Here is a 19,086-nt window from a genome sequence, read left to right as displayed (position 1 = left end):
TTAGTAGTTCATTCAAAGTTAAGATACCAGTTGGAAGTTGAAAAAGCAGGGAAGTTTGTTTCCTCTTCTAATCGATTAATAAAATTGAGGTATGAGAGGATGAATATGGCTACCTCCAAAATCTTGAAGGACACCATGACCAGAGACAATCAGTTCAATTCACCAACTACAAATAATGCTTTCCTTGTTTAATAAATCAGTAGTTTTGCAATGCAAATGCAATGCAAATGCAAATCAGGTTTTGATGAACCTACATTTTTTCTTATGTATCCTAGTTTTAACTAATAAAAAGCACATTTAAAATGCTGCTTTTGTGCATTTTTAATTGAATTCCAATTTCCATCCAAATGCAGCTTGTCACAAACCACGAGCAAAAACTTAATCATCATTCAGTAAATAAGAAACATATCATACACCATTTTCTAACATGATAAAAAGGTAAGAAATTAAGAATCTGAATAAATGTATGTTGAGCTCTATAATTGCTTAAATACATGTGTATAAAAAGCGTATCCTCCAGGTTAGCCAGAAAGAAGTACAAAATGTAGTGCAAAAACTATATTTAGTTGCAAATCAACCTGCTAGCTGGGGATATAGAGATTCCATTGGAGCCAGAGCTGGTTTGTGTGCTTCTAGAGAGAGTTAAGGGATTGGCTATGGAGGTTTTCCTTTTAAGCAGGAAGAGAAGGGGAGCTGCTATTCATCCCCACCTGAGTACCGATGGAGAGGGAGCCATCCTGGTATCACAGAGTTCCCAGTCAGCATGAAGCAGCTGATCATACCTGCACTGCAGCAAGGCAGTAGGGAGTACACCAGCATTTCAGACTGCCCCTGGTGGGGCCCCAGTTATCTTGGGGCTCCCTCCAGATGGAAGTGTGGCAGCACTGCTGTTCTCTGGGCCTCTTCTGTGAGAGGAAAATCCAAGCAAGAAAATATCAGGGAATTCAGCCCCCAGCATGGGAAGAGTTAAAAGTTTGATCAAGTGCTGTTTGTGAGACACTGAATTCCTTTCCCATGCGACCCAGCAGCCAATGTGGGGAAGACCCTATATTTAGAAAGCTGCTAAAGGTTTGGTGCTGACAGTTGCCCTGCCCCTTAGAGAAGAAACGACTGCGAGAGACTGGCTGATCTCAGGCTCTAACTGTGACTCCGGACAAGTTTCCTGCCCCATCCACTGGGCTCCGTGGCTGTGCCTCGGACAAGGAGTGACCATTCTGCTGTCAGGATCGCTCCACAGTAAGTGCCATTTCCTCACGTCTTTGCTTTCCATCTCACCGGCTCCATGAGCGGTAGGAGCTCTTCAGCCCTTGTTTATGGGACATGGCTGCGTTCCTGATATCTGAGACCAGCTGTCAGGGGATATCTGAGCCCTCCTGGGCTGGAATGGGACAGCCGCTCCCTGAGCAAGAGCCAGGAGTCGCTCTGTGTGGCTTGAGGACTTGGCTGCTGCTTCTCCAGGTTCCCAACCAAATAATATCAGCCCCTTCACCTCCCTCACCCCCCAGTACACCCTGGCAGAGGCTGGTATTGTGGGCTCACGGCAAAGGCCTCCTGGGGGTGAGTCCTAGGGTTTAAAGTTGGTTGGAATCAAGGGTTTGTGCTTGCTCCTTTGCAGTGTTTTGTTTTGAGGAGGATAGGCCTCACATTCCCCACTGCCCACACTTCAAGTCGCCACGTCCAGCCCTCTGTCCTTAGCTGGATGTGGCTCTGTCTAGTGTCTCTTAACAGAGCTGAGCTGGCTGAAGGAGATAGAGTTTCTGCACAGCCACCCAGTGCCTCTCCTCCTTCCTGGCCCCCATGCCTGCTTGCTCCTTAAGTTCTCTGCAGAGTTCCCAGCCCCTGGCAGCCAGGAAGGTGTTGGTGCCACTTCTGTAACAGTGGCCTGCAACACAAAGTCATTGTGTTACTACCACAGCGCAGGGCACTGGGGATCCCTGCCTCCTGCCTGCCTGGCCTAGAGCTGCCATCTCTGAGGTACAAAAAAATCTAGGACATCCAGGATGATCCTGAGCCCATAAAACTGTACAGCTGGCAGTGTGTGCTGAGCACTCCTACAGATTTCATGGGACAGCTACCTCAAAAAAAGGATGATCTTGGGAAAATTTGGACAGGTGTCAACCAATCCCTAGCCTGAAGGGCTTTTCCTCAGTTCAGTGCTTATACTTGGTGTATTCTTAATCCCCTCTCCCTGCCATCTCCCCACCTCCAGCAGATCCCTCAGAGCTGCCATGGCAAGCGACAAGGATTCAGACAGCGAGCAGGTGGTACCAGATGAAGAGGATAGACCAGATGTGAAGGCAGTGCAGGCCCGCTACCTCCGCAGCCCCTCCCCCAGCCGGTGAGTCTATTTGCCACAGGGGCTGCCACAGCTGCATGTAACAAATTGCTTTCCCTTCCTTCCCAACCCCACACATACCCATCCTACTCAGATCAAGAACATAGCCTCAGGCTTCCCTCTGCTCCGTGAGGCAGAGATTTAGAATACCAGCATAGCCCATACTGGAGGGAGATGCTGTGAGCATGGAGCTCATGTGTTATTTATCCCATTCATTCAGCTTAAATCACACACACACTCTAGGCATTATTGGGAGGAAACATTATTGCTTTCCCACTCCTTATACTCTCCCTCCTCCTATTAATTTGCAAAATTCAGATCTGGATTTCAAAGTCCAGGTATGTTTGGACCCAGGCTTTTGATTCAGTCCATTGTAAGGATTTGCAAACCCCATGTGTGGATTTTAACCCCCCCAATGATTGAGGCTGTTTGGATTTGAGTTTTGGTTCAGGTCCATCTCTCGCAAGAGGTCTGGGAACAGGGCAGGAGGGTGCCATTTTCAGGGAAGCAGTTGCGCTTCTGCCCGTTTTGAAGTGTCTTTTAGTCAAAACAAGTGTGATGAGGATTTTTTTTTTTTTTTTTTGGTTTCCCCTTCCTAATCCAAAATGCCTGACAGGATTTCCCAGAAGCTTTCAAACTGTACCTGTTTCTGGAAGTGGGGAGCAATGGAAAGATTATGCCAAAAAGGCAATATTTTGGGGCATGTGACCACGTGCAAACGGAGAGTAAATGGTTTCCATTAACAGCCTTAACCATGAAATTTGCTACCAGCAACAGCTAGAATATTTGCTTCATTTTACTTTATTCATTAAAAAAAAGTTCCCATGCAATTTGCTGGGCTCATGTGTAATATAATCATTCAGGGATCTCGCCTAATCATAGCCTCTTCTTCCTCCCCTGATTGGCCATTCAGACTGAACAGAACCACCTCCCTCACCCACTACCTCTTCTGCCATCAGTATCAAATACCACACTTACAGTTGCAGAGACAATTCCATTCAAAGGGCTACAAGCTGCCTTCCCAGATTCAGGGCTTGGAAACTTCTGGTGCACACCCATATGCCCCACTGGCCAGTCAGGGGAAGGGCAGTTGCTGGAGGAACTGGAAGTGGGTTCTCAGGAGGAGCAGGTCCAAGGAGCTGTTGCAGGGGCGGCAACAATGCAGAAGCTCCTGGTGCCTGCCAGCAGTAGCTGAGGACCACTACAGCACCCCCTTGAAGCCAGCACTAGTAGCAGTAGTCTCCCAAGAGGTGTGGGCTGTGCGCACTCCAGTATGGGAACTCGAGGCACCTGCACCCCTCCGCGAGGGACTCCAGTGTAGTCACGTAATGGTTTGGTTTTGTCGAGGTGTTTCAGCAGCAGGTGTTTTGGCAGCGGGGTGGAGCTTCACAGTACCACCACCTATTTTTATCCAGTCTGGCCCTAGCTCAGGACAAACCCAGAGGATTCATTTTGTGCCACTGGCACTATGCAGGTTAACTTGGAATGTTAAAGACACAACTTGTCCAGCAGCAGGAAGAGTTTGGGCCAGCAGAGAGGGGGAAGGGATGTGGTTAGTAATACCAAAGAATCCCTCCCCCCATAAACTCCCCAGCCTTTGTCGTAAGGAATCATTCCAGGAGGCGATGGGAATTTAATCTTCTTGCTTATCCACTGGGAAGTCTGTATCAGAGCCTGGCTGTAACGCAGAGGGCCATCCCCTCAGCATGGGTCTCTGGGTGCTCCTCCCTTAGCAGCACAACAATGGGAGATGATCCCATTGTCTGTGGCTCCAATAGCCATGCCCCATTCCTCCCTCTGAAACAGGTTGCAGGCCTGGATGTTCCACCAGCACATAGATTTCCTCAGTGAAAGCTGAGCTCTGCAGAGGGAAGCATGCTATGTGCAGTGGCTACTACCCAGCTCTTCTCTCTCCCTACTCCCAGAATCACACTTAGATTTGTGGAGCTTCCTGCTAATCCCACTTCTGCAGATGTTATGGGGTTTCCTGCTCACTTGTGTTCTCCTCCCCTCTGCATAGCAAACAGGAACTGGTGCCCCTAAATTCCCTGTCAACCCTGTGAGTTGCTCATCACAATTCTCTCCACAAATACTGGTTTGGGCTGAGACACGGCATGCTTGGTGTCAACCTGGAAGGGAATTTTGGGGACTAAACGTTTGCAAAAACTGTTCAGACAGTCTTGACAGAGGGGAGAGGAAGGGTAATACGCCTTTCCACTATAAAAATGTGCTGCAGTTGATTTCCCCCTCCACCACTTCCCTCACCCATCTAACTGTATCATCTGAAGTCTGAACTCTCCAGCTCTCTCTGCACCTACCCATCACACTGCACAGTCCTTTCTGCCTGTCCCAGTCTCCCCAGCTGCTTCTGGGTTTGGAATGATGCTGTCCATCTAACCTCCCATGGCCAGTTACCATGGGAACCAATTTAATCAATGCAGCTGGCTGCCAGGCTGGTGTATGCAGAAGCCTGAGTCCAGGCCTTCTTGTGAAGGAAGAGGAAACAGCCACCAATTCGAGTTAGAGAAAGAGAGTGTCCCCACAGTCAGCTGTCTAACCCCAATACGATGCTGGGTCCTGGGGACCAGTGCGGGGCACAGGGAACCAGTGTCCTTGGGGCTTTATCCTTTACTTGCTCACAATGAGCTCAGCATGCCTTTCTTTAATTTGTGTGTGTGTGTATAAATGTATTCCTGGTGAAAGGTGTAGGATTGACAGCCTGGAGATTGATGCCCTCTATTTATCCATGGAACAAGTAGAGCACCGGCAATATGCTAGCCCCACTGGAAGTAACACAGAGGGACTTCCTCTAGGGATGAGAGGGGAGCTTGGTCTATATGACCTATTCTGTCCCTGACACCTCTGTTGAGACTGCCAACAAGAAGCCCCAATAGCATCAATTTCAATGGAGGCTTTTTTTATGTGGCTGCCTGTCCCCTAGGAATGGAACCGAGACCCCAAATTTATTTCACATAGTCCACGGAACAGCTATAAAATAATAATGACTTTCAAACACTTTTGATAAGGGCTAGAACTGAACTGGTGACTCAGAGGTGCCTGTTTAGGTTGGGTGTGGTCTCCATTTTGAGCCTGAAAAGTGACAGCAGTTTAGCCACTCAGACAGGTTAGGTAGCATGCTGATGCCTTGGCATAAAATCACGGCTCCCCTGGATTCTGTGTGGGTTACTTGAGAAATCTCCTTCTGCTATAATTAATGATAAACAAGAAGTATTTTTCAAGTGCTGGAAGCTTGCATCTCATGACTCCTTCAGTGTTGGCAACAAACTTGTGCTGATGGTCTTTAAAGTTTACTTTCACTTGGATAACCAACTGGGGAAGGGAACCTAGCAGATCAGGAGTCAGGGCTTTAGATGGGCAAATACTTTAGAAAAAATATTTGTGAAAACTTGTTCAAATAAAACCAGTGAATTCATTTTGATCGTATTAATGAACTCTTTAATTCATTTTCCATTGACAATCGGAGGAGCACATTTTTGTTTGCAAGAATGTTCACAGACAGAGAATGGGTCACAAAATACTTTTATAAATTATTACGCAATCACTATGGTGAGTAGTTTGCAAGAGATCCATAGACTGCCATATGATCACTTAAACCATCTATCGAATAATCTGAAAGAACAAACACATCTATACAAGTCTAAGAGTGTTTGCAAGCAATTTGTTAACAGAAAAAGGGCCGGAACTGCAGCATCATTTGTTATGAATTGTTCACCAAATTCTAGTCAGAAGCCACTCCAGGCATAAAAGCAGAACAACATACTTGGAGTAGACATGTCTGAAATGGTACTCAGATATTAGTGATGAGGGCGGTTTGAGAATTTATACAGCACAAAACGGATGTTTATGACTCTCTTTCTCCCCCAGATAGTCCCTCTATCTAGTGGTGGGTGTCCAAGCCACTTGTGGTATACCTACACAGCAAGCAGGAGGCTGCAGCAGCGAGTCTCAGAGCCCAGGTCTACATGCTCTTGCTCATGGGACTTGTGCTATAGTGCTAAAAATAGCTGTGCAGACATTCAGGCTCAAGCTGGAGCTTGGGCTCAAAAGTCTAGGGAGGGGAGGTGGTCTTCAGTCTGTAGACCGGATCTTTGAGACTCACTGTCCCAGGCTCTGGCTTGCTGTGTGGACGTGCCCTGGATTTCTTCTTCACATGAATATCCCATCTCACAGTTCCATCCCACCCACCTAGCTGCAATCCCCCTATGCAGGGACACCCTTTCCAGGTCTGTTCCAGGTCTGTTCTCCTGCAGTCTTTCTCCACTGTCTGCAGATCCTCATTGCAGGCCTCACTCTCATCCACTTGCTGCCCCACAGCCCCTCACTCCTGCTTCCAGACCCTCTCCCACAGGACAGCCTTCAAACTCTTACAGCCATCCTTTGGATGCCAGAGATCTCTTCCAAAGGCAGTGTGCGGAGGACGCTTGTCACGCCCTCTTTGGGGGAATATCTTTCCATCCACCCCCTCATAAAGCCCTCTGTCTGTCATCCCTGCTGCTCCCCTCTGAAATGGTTGGGAAGGGCAGCAATACCAGAGGTGCGGGGCAGATGAGGAAGTGTTTGTCTAACACAGATGTCGTTGATTGGCAGATATTCGGTGATATCAGACACAGACACAGAAAGTATCTTCATGGAGCCCATCCACCTGTCCTCTGCAGTAGCTGCTAAACAGATAATCAATGAAGGTAAGAAAGACAAAGGGACAAGGTAAGTAAGAAAGACTTTGGTTGCACTTGTTAGCCTCTTTCATCAGGGATCTTCAAGTGCCAAACAAACCTTCATGAAGCCTCATAACCCCGCCCCCTCCTCCCACGTGAGGTAGAGAGGTTATCATCTCCATTTTACATACCCTTACACAGAAACATTTGGAGACTTGCCTTAAAGTCACACAGTGAGTCAGTAGCAGAGTCTTAGAATACAGTGCAGGAGTCCTGATTGAGAGCTGCCTGCTCTAACCACTGGGGAAGCTGCCTTCCCCCGTATGCTTGGGATTAGAATGAGACTGCCCCAGACTTCTTTTCACTTGTAACCTTAGCCAGCATAGGTTTCAGGGGCGGGGGTGGGGGGAGGGGGGAAGGAGAAGGTTACTGTGCTCAGTCCCCTGTTAACTGCATTGAGGCTACTACCTGAGCACACCCACGCACACGTTTCGGGCTGGGTGGGTGGACACTGTTGAAGAAAAGCAAGAAGCCTCCAGGGTTGTTTCAGGGAGAAAGAATAGTGAGTTTTCTCCATGCTTTGAGTGACAGTCAGCTCATTCCAGAGCTGAAGACAAAGGAGGTCAAAGTGGATTCAATATGTCCGGAGATGTTAGAGTCTGCAGAGCAGCTGCTGGTGGAGGACCTGTACAACCGAGTTAAAGAAAAGATTGATGACACCAGCTTGTTCAACACACCGTGTGTGATGGACTTGCAGAGGGCACTCATGAAGGACAGGCTGGAGTCCCCCTGGGATCCTGTGGATGAAGTCTGGCCCAACGTCTTTATAGCAGAAAAGTGAGTATGAACTTCCGTCATTGAGGTTGCACAAACTCCTAGTGAAGGGCTTGATAGAGTCACTGAAGTCACCTCAGCATAATATATATTACATTCAATGCCTTTCGTCCCCAGAGATCCAAAGACATTTAACAGTCTGTGTGTACACAGATCACACTGCACTGAAAAGCAACCACTGCTGTGGAAAAAAAACAGCTTTTTCACAACACATAGTAACACTTCAGAACAGTTTAGAAAATGAGTGGAAGAACACCATGTCCAGTTAAAAGCACCAGGGAAACTGTAATCAAAATGAAATTACTCCAGTTGGAATTTGGCCCAAACACAAGGACAAACACCTATTCTTGTAAAAAGAGGGGAGGAAAATGCCATGCAATTTATTTAAAACAAGTGGCCAGGGCCTCTATTTTATGGCTCTTCCAAAAGACAGCACCTTCAGCAGCCCAGTGCTGCCTCGCATTATGCTGGGGCATTGTTTCAATACTGAGAGGGAAGAGTGCCATCTAATGAATCACCAGTAATGTGTCCTGCAGCACCTTGCTTCTCCTTGGGCATCTCTCAGGCAAGTATTGAATATAAACTGCTAGAAGACCATTGACGGTGCTACTCTTCTGGCTAATTTTAGAGGGGGTGGAGGTAGGTTACTGTGTCTACAGACACCTCAGTCTCTTAGGTTGGACATTCCTGTATTTGGGCTTGTCTTCTGTTCACCTAAATGGGATAGAAACCCTACTCTAAGCTGCTGAATTGGCCCTTTCTCCTGCTCCCATCTCACTTTCTCCATTCACAGATCTTGACAGCCTGTGTTGCTACTCACAGTTCTGAACTCTACATCAGCCATTTGAGAGACAGAGCAGTCAGATGGTTGGGTGGAAAGGGTAAACTTGTGTGTCCATATTGGTGTCTAGGAAGCAGAGACAGCCCAACAGATAGAATATTATTTTAAGCAGAGGTCAGGTTGAGAAGGGTTGCACCAACTTGGTGATCAGGTTCTTCTCCCTGGCAGCCACTGTTTTGTACTCCAGAATCTCAGCTTTTAGTTAAGGGTTTCTGGCTCTTATGACTGTGAAGGAAGCTTCAAAATTTGACCAGAGTCTAACCAGTCCCCTGCTGTATGCCTGAGTCTGCAGAGAGCCTGAAACAATAGCTCTGAGATGTGTGAATTCTCTCATGTAGCTCAATGGGGTGTCAGCTTTGAAGACTAACTATGGCAATTTACATGTGAATATTGCTAATTATTCTAATACCAATCAAAGCTTCCAAGAAAGGAGAGGGACAATCATATTATGCTGATTTGCACAATCTACTGTGAGTGTAATCTCATTTTGAAGTTATGAGTGGGTGGGAGGAGTTTGGGAAAGTATCCTCATATAATGTTTTTTTCCAATCTGCCCCTGGATATAAGAAAGAAGGGAAAGTCCCTGCATGGGAATCTATTTAAACTGCTGCTAGGTCAATCTGAGCGCACAAATCATACGTGTTAAAGATCTCATCTTTCAATATCATGCTCTTTTTCTTGCCTTTAGATTGTTCAGGGCACCAGTACACACTCCTTACCCAATAACCTTCTGACCCTCAGATTGCACAGGACCATTACAGATATCCCTCTACAGCGCTCATTGAACTGACAAAGAGTTAAATCCAGCTTGGTTTGCCACTCACCATGCCTCATTGTGTTCATTCTGTTCTGTTCTTTTTCCATTTTTAATCAGATCATGATTAACCTCTTACTGACATCCCCCTTCTAACCCTGCCCCTGCTGGCCCCTGGGACAATGGACTGGCTCTCTCCAGCCTCAGAACAGGAGCCAACATCTAATGTCTCTTTCTCTTCTTTGCAGGAGTGTTGCTGTGAACAAAGGCCGTCTGAAGAGGCTTGGGATCACCCATGTCCTGAATGCAGCTCATGGTACCGGGGTGTACACAGGGCCAGATTTCTACAATGGTTTGACTATCCAGTACCTGGGCATTGAGGTGGATGATTTCCCAGAGATGGACATTTCCAAACACTTTCACCAGGCTGCGGAGTTCCTTGATGAAGCACTGCTGACTTACAGAGGTAAAATAAGGAGACTGTGCTAGTTCCTGGGCTTACATTGCCAATGTGTTCTCATTTCTCTAATTCATACTGTAACTATTATCCAATGTATTCTGAATGATTTTCAGGGAGGCATTACAGAGAACATTTTGGACCAGAGTTTTAGTTGCTCTTTGGCTCCATTGTGTATGGCAGATAGAAGGGTTCCTGGTGAATACCACAGGCCTAGTTCTGCACTGCCCACACAGCAGGCCCGGGCACAGTGGGCATTCCAAGGTGGGGGCATGTCAGAAATGGACTGGAGGTGGAAGAGGTGGATCAGGGGTAGGAAGAGGCTTAGCTGATGTAGTTCTGCACCCCAGAGATCCCCTGCGCAAGCCCTGCAACTGAATCTGCTGCTAGCCACCTCCCTGAGTCCTGGTGCTAATGAATATACTTCTTTGAGCCTGTATCAAGTGCTACGATTACAATAATATCCAGCTATTGTTCAGGGCTATCTGAGCTGCTATGTCCTGTACACAGTCCTCACCTTTGGTAGGTTATCTACTACAGAACAGTAGGGACCACTGTGCTATTGGAGGACAAAACAGGTGATGTGTTTCTGCGTGGGGATAGCCAGAGTCTTGCACATTCTGCTGGAGCTAAATTCTATGGCAACACAGTCCACCCTGGTTATTCTGTGGAACTCTAGAATAGCATACTAGAAATTCTGTCTCAATCTCAGCTAAAATAAAAAATAGAGTGCCTAATTGGATTAAACATGGAAATAAATACTACAGTCAGTCTTCAGTATCCCTTGTGTTATTTATTTTCATATTAAATTAACTTGATTTTATTCTGCCCTTACATTTTGAATGTGCTGCTAATTTTTGTGTTGACAATGTAACTACATTGCAAAAGGTGTCAGCAGGGAAAGCTGGTGAGCTGAATAGGAGGAAACTGGGGCTCCTGGCATGTAGGAATGTGTGAGAGTCAGTTTGGGATTGTAGGGGAAGTTGAATGTTTCTGGTAAAATATCAGGAGTGAAATAGCTGAAACCTTAGATTTGCTTTGCTGGGTTTTAGAGTGAACAGCACATTGATGTACATTGGATAAATGGGAGCAGTTTAAACATCTGAGAAGTATTGTTTCAGGTTGTCTGCAGATTCAGGCATACACCAATGCATCAGTTTAGGCTCACGTCCTGTTTGAAAGGGTTTTGGTTTGGGGGGTGGTTTGGGGTCGGGGGTTGGCAACTATAGAGAACTAGAAAAGTCATTTAAAAAAGAAAGAAATCTTCAATTCTGGAGCACAATTTTGTAGGAAGAGGTGGGTTCTGTGGCAAATGCCATGGAACATGGAATATACAGTGCCTTGATTATATCACATCTTCGGTGGTATTATAAGGCAGTGGAGCAGCTGTTTCAGTTCATCAGATTGCAGGTGCAGCTATTCCAGCCTGCCAGCTGGCTATTCCAGTCCTGACACCCAATATGATTCTGCATGCTCATAAATTCTGACTTGTAGCAGTCCAGATTATGGCAGATCTGAGTCCTGGCAAAAATACAATTAATAATTTAATATTTATCTAAGGCTCTCACAGTGCGTTACAAACATTAACTAATGAATTAATTTGTCCTTCTTGAGCCTGGTATTAATATTCCCATTTTACATGTGGGGAAACTGAAGCACAGTGTGGTTAAGTGACTTACACAAGATCACACAGCAAGTCAAATAATATTGTAAAGCTCAACTCACTAATGTTTGTAAAGTGCTTGGAGATTCTTTGATTAAATGCAATATATAAGTACAAACTATTAATATAATTTTTGTAATTAGCTTATTTTAAAATGTGCTCATCCATAGCTCTTGGCTCATGTACACATGTTACTTGGTATTATTTTGATAGTCTCAAATTTGAATTAAGGTAAATCAGAAAATAAAACAAAATAGGCACAAAAAAAAACTTGCCATTGGTCTGATATAAACCCCAGTGAAATCAAGACATCCACTGATATCAGTGGACTTTGGATCAGGCCCTATGTGATGCATTGCAGATTAACCCCTGTAGGCTGTTGAAAGCAGCTGACACGTTTATATTTCATATCTGTAGGTAAAATCCTGGTAAGCAGCGAAATGGGAATCAGTCGCTCGGCTGTGCTGGTGGCTGCTTACCTGATGATCTTCCACCACATGACCATCTTAGAGGCCCTGATGACTATAAGGAAGAAGCGTGCCATTTATCCCAATGGTGGCTTCCTGAAACAGCTCAGGGAGCTCAATGAAAAGCTGCTGGAGGAGCGAGAGCAGGAAGACACTGGGGGTGATGATGACGCAGCCAGCCAGAGTTCTGTCATCGAAACAGGAACCCATTCCCAGCTCTCTGGAGAGGAAGTCTCTGGGAGTGTCATGGGAGCCAAAGTGCACTCCATCACGGTGGAGGAAGAGGACACCACCAGCATTCTGGGAAGTGTTATGAGTTCTTCCTCCATGGGAAAATCTAGCTTGGTTTCCAAACAGCCCACTCTCATCAGTGAGGAGGAGGAGGAACAGCTGTATGAGGAATGGAGACAGAAGCAAGGCCTGCCTGCAAGGGAACCACCAAATAAGGATGTGGAAAGCACAACTCCAAAGCTTCCAGATCAGGGTGGAGAGGAATCTGAGGAAAATGTGGAGCGGATGATCCAAGAGTGGCAGCGTCGAAATGCGAAATACGAGAAGGAAGGTTATTCGCTACACAGAGAGGAGGATGGAGTCTCCAGCATGGGAGAAAGACTGTATCCTTCAAGTGAATGTGGTGACACTGAGAGTGTGAGCAGCCTTGACATCCAAATCCTGAAGCAACAACTGGAAGCCAGCAGCATCAATAGGTTGAGGAGGGTCCGCACAGACTCTGTGTCTACAGAGAGCACCTGTGATATGTGGAACCAGAGACTGCTGGAGATTGAAAAGGAAGCTGCTCAGAGATACCATGCCAGGAATAAAAGTGGTGAGGACAGCCCAGACCCAGAACCAGGAAGAAAGGGTAGAGATGTGGATGTGGAGAGTGTTTGCTCGGACACCAGCTCCTTTCATAACTTCTGCAAAAAGAACAAAGACAAGCTGACCCCTCTTGAAAGGTGGAAGATCAAGAGAATCCAGTTTGGTTTTCACAAGAAGGATTTAGAATCCTCTGCACTCCCCAAGATAGAAGATGGCAGCCAGCCTGGCGAGGAGGCAGCAGAAGAAGAGAAGGATCGATCCGATGTCAACCTGACTGCTTACCAGGCCTGGAAAATAAAACAGCAGAAGAGGGTGGGCAGTGAGAACAAGGATGAGATTGTGGCACTTGCCAAGGGCGAAGATTCTGCTTCAGCCAAAAGGAAGCAGAGGAGAGTGGAGCTACTTGAACATTCAAAAAAGGTCCTGGAAGAAAGTCAGTTCCTATGCAGCTGGGAGACAGAGAGTACAATGAGTGGGAGTATCCCGCTGTCATCGCTTTGGCCCTCAGCACCTTCCATAAATGGTGCTGAGGATTCAGCTTCTTCACTGAGCAGTCAGAGCAACCATTCATCTCTACCTCAAAACAGAAGCAGCGCTGGGGCTATGCAGCCCCAAATGCCAGCTAAATCTCTACCCAACATCCCAGTTGGTCCAGGTGATGTGATATCCGTGGCCAGCATTCAGAACTGGATTGCCAGTGTGGTTAGTGAAACCATTGCTCAGAAACAAAATGAGATAATGATGTTGTCCCGCCCGTCCTCCACTGTGGCCTCCAGCGTGAAGTCCGGTGATCTTGGCAGATACCTCAACGATGACAAGACCTCCCTCCTCAGTGCACAAAGTGGCTTATCTCTGGCTAGCTCTCAGCTCCGCCAGAAGGACATGAGCAATGCTGACACCCAGTCCATTCTGTCTTCCAATGCCTCAGTGAGCGTGAGGACAGGAGGGTCTAGCTCAAGCAAGAGGGTGACACAAACAAGCAAGCCACTGTACAGCCTCTTTGCTGATGACATTGACCTAAAAAAACTCAGCCGGAAAGAGAAGGAGATACAAATGGAGATGAGAGGAAAAATGTCAGATTATCAAATCGAAAAGCTTGTCAGAGACAACAAGCGCAGCACTTTATTTAAGAAGAAGAAGGCCCAGGAAGAAGGGGAAGAAGAGAAATTTGAATACGACACAGAGAACACAATAGATGGCATTCAGTATCCCTTCCAAACAGATCTTGACAGAAATGATACAGCTTCTGCTTTCTCTGGTCAGTTTGCAAACACTGGTGCCATGAATTCAGAGGTGGAGACCAATGTTAATAAGTGGCTCAGTGGCCTGAAAGCAGAAGGAAAGACCTCATATCATGACCAGCCTGAGAAGGCTAGAGAGAAGTACAACAGATCATCCACTCTCAGAGAGATGGACTCTGAAGCATCCAGGTATAGCTTCTCCAGATCCCAAAGAGAAGAGGTGGACCGTTCTTCTTCCTACCAGTCTAAAGGTGATTCACTGAGAATCACATCAAGATTTTCCTCTACCTCTGCAAAAGAGGACAAGGAGATGTACAAGTTCACACGAACCAAGGCCAGAGAGACAAGTTCTAGGGAAGAAAGCCCAGAGCCATATTTTTTCAGAAAAACTCCTGAGCCATCCTATGCCTCTGAATCCCCAGGACCATCAACAAAGAGTCGTGTCAGATCCCATCACTTGGAAAAATCTGAAGAGGAGTCTAGTTCCAACATGTCAGAATTTGGAGCAAAGAGAAAGTTCATGCAGAGTTTTTCAAAGTCTGAAGAGGACGGAGACAGAACAGAGAAGGTGGAAGAAAGCGAAGAGAGTGTTGCATCAAGGCAATTCTCACAGTACAGACGAAGCACTCATAAAAAAGTAGAAGAAGAAGAAATGGATGACGATGCCATTATTGCTGCCTGGAGAATCCGGCAAGAAGAAACTAAAGCAAAGCTCCGGCGAAGAAGAGAGGAGTGACTGAGGACCAGGTTATGAAGACACCAGGAGTACTGAAGTGGGGTCCCAGCATGGTCCCACCATCAGCCTGTGTCCCAGACGCAGATGTCTCACCTGAATCATTCATCATTATATTTCAGATCATCTTTCATGATTTCCAGGATACTACTGATGTCCTGCAGAAGCTTTCTTCACCTTAATCAATAGCCTTAGGGGAAGAAGGTCAAGCATTTGAAGTGTTTATGGTTTGTCAGAAAGAAGAAGCTTGTGCTAAATGATTAGCATAGGTGTGAATACATTTTTAAGAGTCACTTGTATATGGAGAATATTTTAGTAACTATAGCAGGTAAAGCTATTCTGCCCCCTGGGACAGCACCCACAAGTCAAGAGTTTGGTCACATCCTGTTTTGATTATTCCACTTTTCTGGAGTCATTAAAGAGTCACTCTAACATTATTTCTAATTTTGTTTTGATTATAAATGGGAGAATGGGGAACCAACAACCTTTTCTAGAAGCTTGAAAATGTAGTTTCTTCTCTTATCAGCTGTGCCTTTTTCCCATTTGGAAGTATTGAGGGCTTTTTTAAATACAGTACTCCTTTTCTTACTAAGCAGAAGCTGATGTGGCTTTTTTATGTGTACTTCCTCAGTGTCATGAATGTCAACAACCTAATTTTGGGGAATACATATAAGGTTTGCTCCCCTGAGTAGCTTCAGTGGAACAAAATATCCCTTAAACGTAGCTATTGTGCAGATTTATACTTTAGGGTTTCTTAATTTGTCTGTGAAAAGTTCCAGAGGGGTAGCCGTGTTAGTCTGTATAGGGCAAAACCAACGGGAGTCCTGTAGCACCTTAAAGACTAATAAATTTTTGCAGGCATAAGCTTTTGTGGGCTGCAACCCACTTTGTCAGATGCATGAAACCTCAGCCAGTGCAGAACGCAATGCCATCCACAGCCTTTCAATAACAACTCTGACATTATAATGAAAGAGGCTGACAAAGGAAGCGCTGTAGTCATCATGAATAGTTTGGATTACAAACAGGAGGCTACCAGACAACTCTCCATCACCACATTCTAAAAGCCACTACTGTCCGATCCTACTGAGGAATACCAAAAGAAACTACAACATCTACTTAAAAAACTCCCTAAAGAAACACAGGAACAAATCTACACGGACACACCCCCTAAGCCTTGACCAGGGTTATTCTACCTGCTACCCAAGATCACAAACCTGGGAATCTTGGACGCCCCATTATCTCAGGCATTGGCACTCTCACAGAAGGATTATCAGGCTATGTGGACTCTCTCCTCAGGACCTATGCCACCAGCACTCCTAGCTATCGTCGCAATACCACCGACTTCCTGAGAAAATTACAATCCATCAGTGATCTCCCAGAAAACACCATCCTAGCCACTATGGATGTAGACACTCTCTACACCAACATTCCACACAAAGATGGATTACAGGCCATCAGGAACATTTTCCCTGATGATGATATGGCACACCTGGCAGCTGAACTTTGTGACTTTGTCCTGACCCACAACTACTTCAGATTTGGAGACAATCTATACCTTCAAGTCAGTGGCACAACTATGGGCACCCGCATGGCCCCACAGTATGCCAACATTTTTATGGCTGACCTAGAACATCGCTTCCTCAAAACTTGTTCCCAAGCACCTCTTCTTTACCTATGCTACATTGATGAAATTTTCATCATCTGGACCCACGGGAAAGAGTCCCTTGAAGAATTCCACCGGGATTTCAATAATTTCCACCCCACCATCAACCTCAGCCTGGACCAGTCCATACAAGAAATCCACTTCCTGGACACTACAATACAAATAAGGGATGGTCACATTAATACTACCCTATACTGAAAACCAACTGACCGCAATAGATATCTTCATGCCTCCAGCTTCCACCCTGGACACATTACACGATCCATTGTCTACAGCCAAGCCCTAAGATAAAACCGGATTTGCTCTGATCCCTCAGACAGAGACAAACACCTACAGGATCTCTATAAAACATTCTTAAAATTACAGTACCCACCTGGGTAGGTGAAGAAACAAATTGACAGAGCCAAACGGGTACCCAGAAGTCACCTACTTCAGGACAGACCCAACAAAGAAAACAACAGAACACCACTGGCCATCACCTACAGCCCCCAGCTAAAATCTCTCCAACACATCATTAAGGATCTACAGCCTATCCTAGAAGATGATCCCTCACTCACTCAAGCCATGGGAGGCAGGTCTATCCTTGCTTACAGACAGCCCCCCAACCTGAAGCAAATACTCACTAGCAACCGTACACCATTCAACATGAACACTAACCCAGGAACCTATCCCTGCAACAAACCCCGTTGCCAGCTCTGCCCACACATTGACTCTAGTGACACCATCACAGGTCCTAACCACATCAGCCACACCATCAGGAGCTCATTCACCTGCACATCTACTAATGTAATATATGCCATCATGTGCCTTCAGTGCCCCTCTGCTATGTACATTGGCCAAACCAGACTGTCACTACACAAAAGAATAAATGGACACAAATCAGACATAAAAAATGGTAACATCCATAAGACAGTAGGAAAGCACTTCAGTCTCCCAGGACACTCTGTAGCTGACTTGAAAGTTGCCATACTTCAACAAAAAAACTTCAAAAACAGACTTCAGCAAGAAACTGCAAAGCTGGAACTCATATGCAAACTTGACACAATCAGACTGGGTCTGAATAGGGACTTGGAATGTAATTGTCACTGTTCACACATTCTCACCTTCTAATCAATGGTTGTGAATAGGCTTCATCTACTCTAACTGAATTGACTCTGTTAGCTCTTGCCCTCCCCATTGTTATATTTCTTACCCTTGGATGTATATATTTATCTCCTATCTGTGATTTCCATTTCATGCATCTGATGAAGTGGGTTGCAGCCCACGAAAGCTTATACCTGCAGAAATTTGTTAGTCTTTAAGGTGCTACAGGACTCTCATTGTTTTTAATTTATTTGCTGTCAATTGGTTGAAACTCCAGGGTAGTCCCATACTGAATATAGCATAAGGCCAAACTCTAAAATTACAACTTGACAGTATCTGACCCTTTTTAAAATGCATATATCCAGGGTGGTGGATTTTGACATGTATATAGTAGAACTAATATAACCTATCTACTGTAGTAACAAGAACTCATCCTCATTGTTAGAGGTTTAATATACTAATGAATCTGTATGTGTAGTACATATGACATATGACTGGATGGAATTAGATTCAGTCCAGTGTGATTATGTCTCCTGCTAGTGGCTTTAGGTCTACAAGAGGAAAAAATACTTAATGTTACTGACTGCTTAGTAATCTTAGTAATAGATATTCTGATCTCATTCAAAAGATAGAGGTCTGTTTTGGAGGAAATGTCCTGAGTTCAATTTGATGTTGCATGCATGCAGTTCAGCTGGTGCCTGTCTGTTATGTCTGTAGTCCTGTTGTGTCTTTTATTATTTTTCAATATTGTTGACTTAAATAAAAGGGTGGTACTCATACCAATTTCTGGTAATAAACAAATGGGTCATTAATATATGGTGGAATGTAACATGCAAAGACCAAAGAGAAAATCTTATGTTTCTGTTGAATGATAGCTCTGGTAATTTCACATTTATTTTCAAGAGGTGGCAGTTTTTATTGGCCGTTGGGTTACAGTTAGCATGCTCCATGTTCACGAACTTCAGAGATACTAGGTCTGGTCTCTGCCGTGGTGTGCTGAACCCTGTGAAGTTCCATGTGACAAGACAACTTGTCTAGGCACCACTATAGGAGTTATTTGTGTGGATTGTACGTCACTGTAAGTCTCTGACACATCAAGACACTTACTATTTGGCTGAATAATATAATACATGTCACAAGCCAATTTCCCATTTCTCCTTTAAATTTTACCTTAAAATACCTTTGGCCAGCTTACCGTCACTGAGCTCCACTCTGGAATTATGTGCTCCCTCTCCTATTTGGATTGTAGTTTGAAACACCGGACACCTCCACAACAGCCTTCCCAAAGCTAAATACAAGTAGAAACCCAGGCAAAGACCTGTCACTGTTGTAATAGTCTTCCCTCAAGAATAGTTTTCTCTTTCCATGCCATTTCATCTCATTTCCCTCTATGATTTTGAGAGAGAGAGATTGTTATGATTTTATCACTTCTCAGTATGGTAACTGCCTCATATGGATTGTAAACTCCACAGGGCATGGATTTTATCTTCCTACTTGTCTGTGTGATGTCATGCACATCA

General features: G+C 45.3%; 1 protein-coding gene across 2 annotated transcripts; it reads left to right on the top strand.

Moving 5' to 3' along the window:
• Positions 1-1,100: 1,100 nt before the first annotated feature.
• On the top strand, positions 1,101-18,349 carry STYXL2 (serine/threonine/tyrosine interacting like 2). 2 transcript variants are annotated; one of them, XM_067546286.1, is made up of 6 exons: positions 1,101-1,236; positions 2,210-2,338; positions 6,944-7,038; positions 7,617-7,848; positions 9,689-9,906; positions 11,978-18,349. In XM_067546286.1, the coding sequence occupies exons 2-6, from the start codon at positions 2,229-2,231 to the stop codon at positions 14,821-14,823; spliced, it is 3,501 nt and encodes a 1,166-aa protein (XP_067402387.1). In that variant the 5' UTR covers positions 1,101-1,236; positions 2,210-2,228; the 3' UTR covers positions 14,824-18,349. The 2 variants fall into 2 exon arrangements, with proteins under 2 accessions (XP_067402387.1, XP_067402388.1); XM_067546287.1 differs by having other exon boundaries at positions 1,114-1,236; positions 2,213-2,338.
• Positions 18,350-19,086: the final 737 nt, after the last annotated feature.

Source organism: Emydura macquarii, unplaced genomic scaffold (assembly GCF_026122565.2).
Source record: "Emydura macquarii macquarii isolate MOO-44397 ecotype Brisbane River unplaced genomic scaffold, CSIRO-AGI_Emac_v2 contig_1119, whole genome shotgun sequence".
Lineage (NCBI taxonomy): Eukaryota > Metazoa > Chordata > Testudines > Chelidae > Emydura > Emydura macquarii.
Note: the sequence above shows the minus strand (reverse complement) of the source record. Positions and strands in the feature narration are given on the sequence as shown.

What these genes read in the sequence shown, in the direction of transcription:
- STYXL2 (XM_067546286.1), top strand. Translation starts at nt 2,229, where the DNA reads ATGGCAAGCGACAAGGATTCAGACAGCGAGCAGGTGGTACCAGATGAA. An exon ending in TAAACAGATAATCAATGAAG is followed by an intron (nt 7,039 to 7,616) that starts GTAAGAAAGACA and finishes AGCTCATTCCAG; the next exon opens with AGCTGAAGACAAAGGAGGTC. An exon ending in AACGTCTTTATAGCAGAAAA is followed by an intron (nt 7,849 to 9,688) that starts GTGAGTATGAAC and finishes TCTTCTTTGCAG; the next exon opens with GAGTGTTGCTGTGAACAAAG.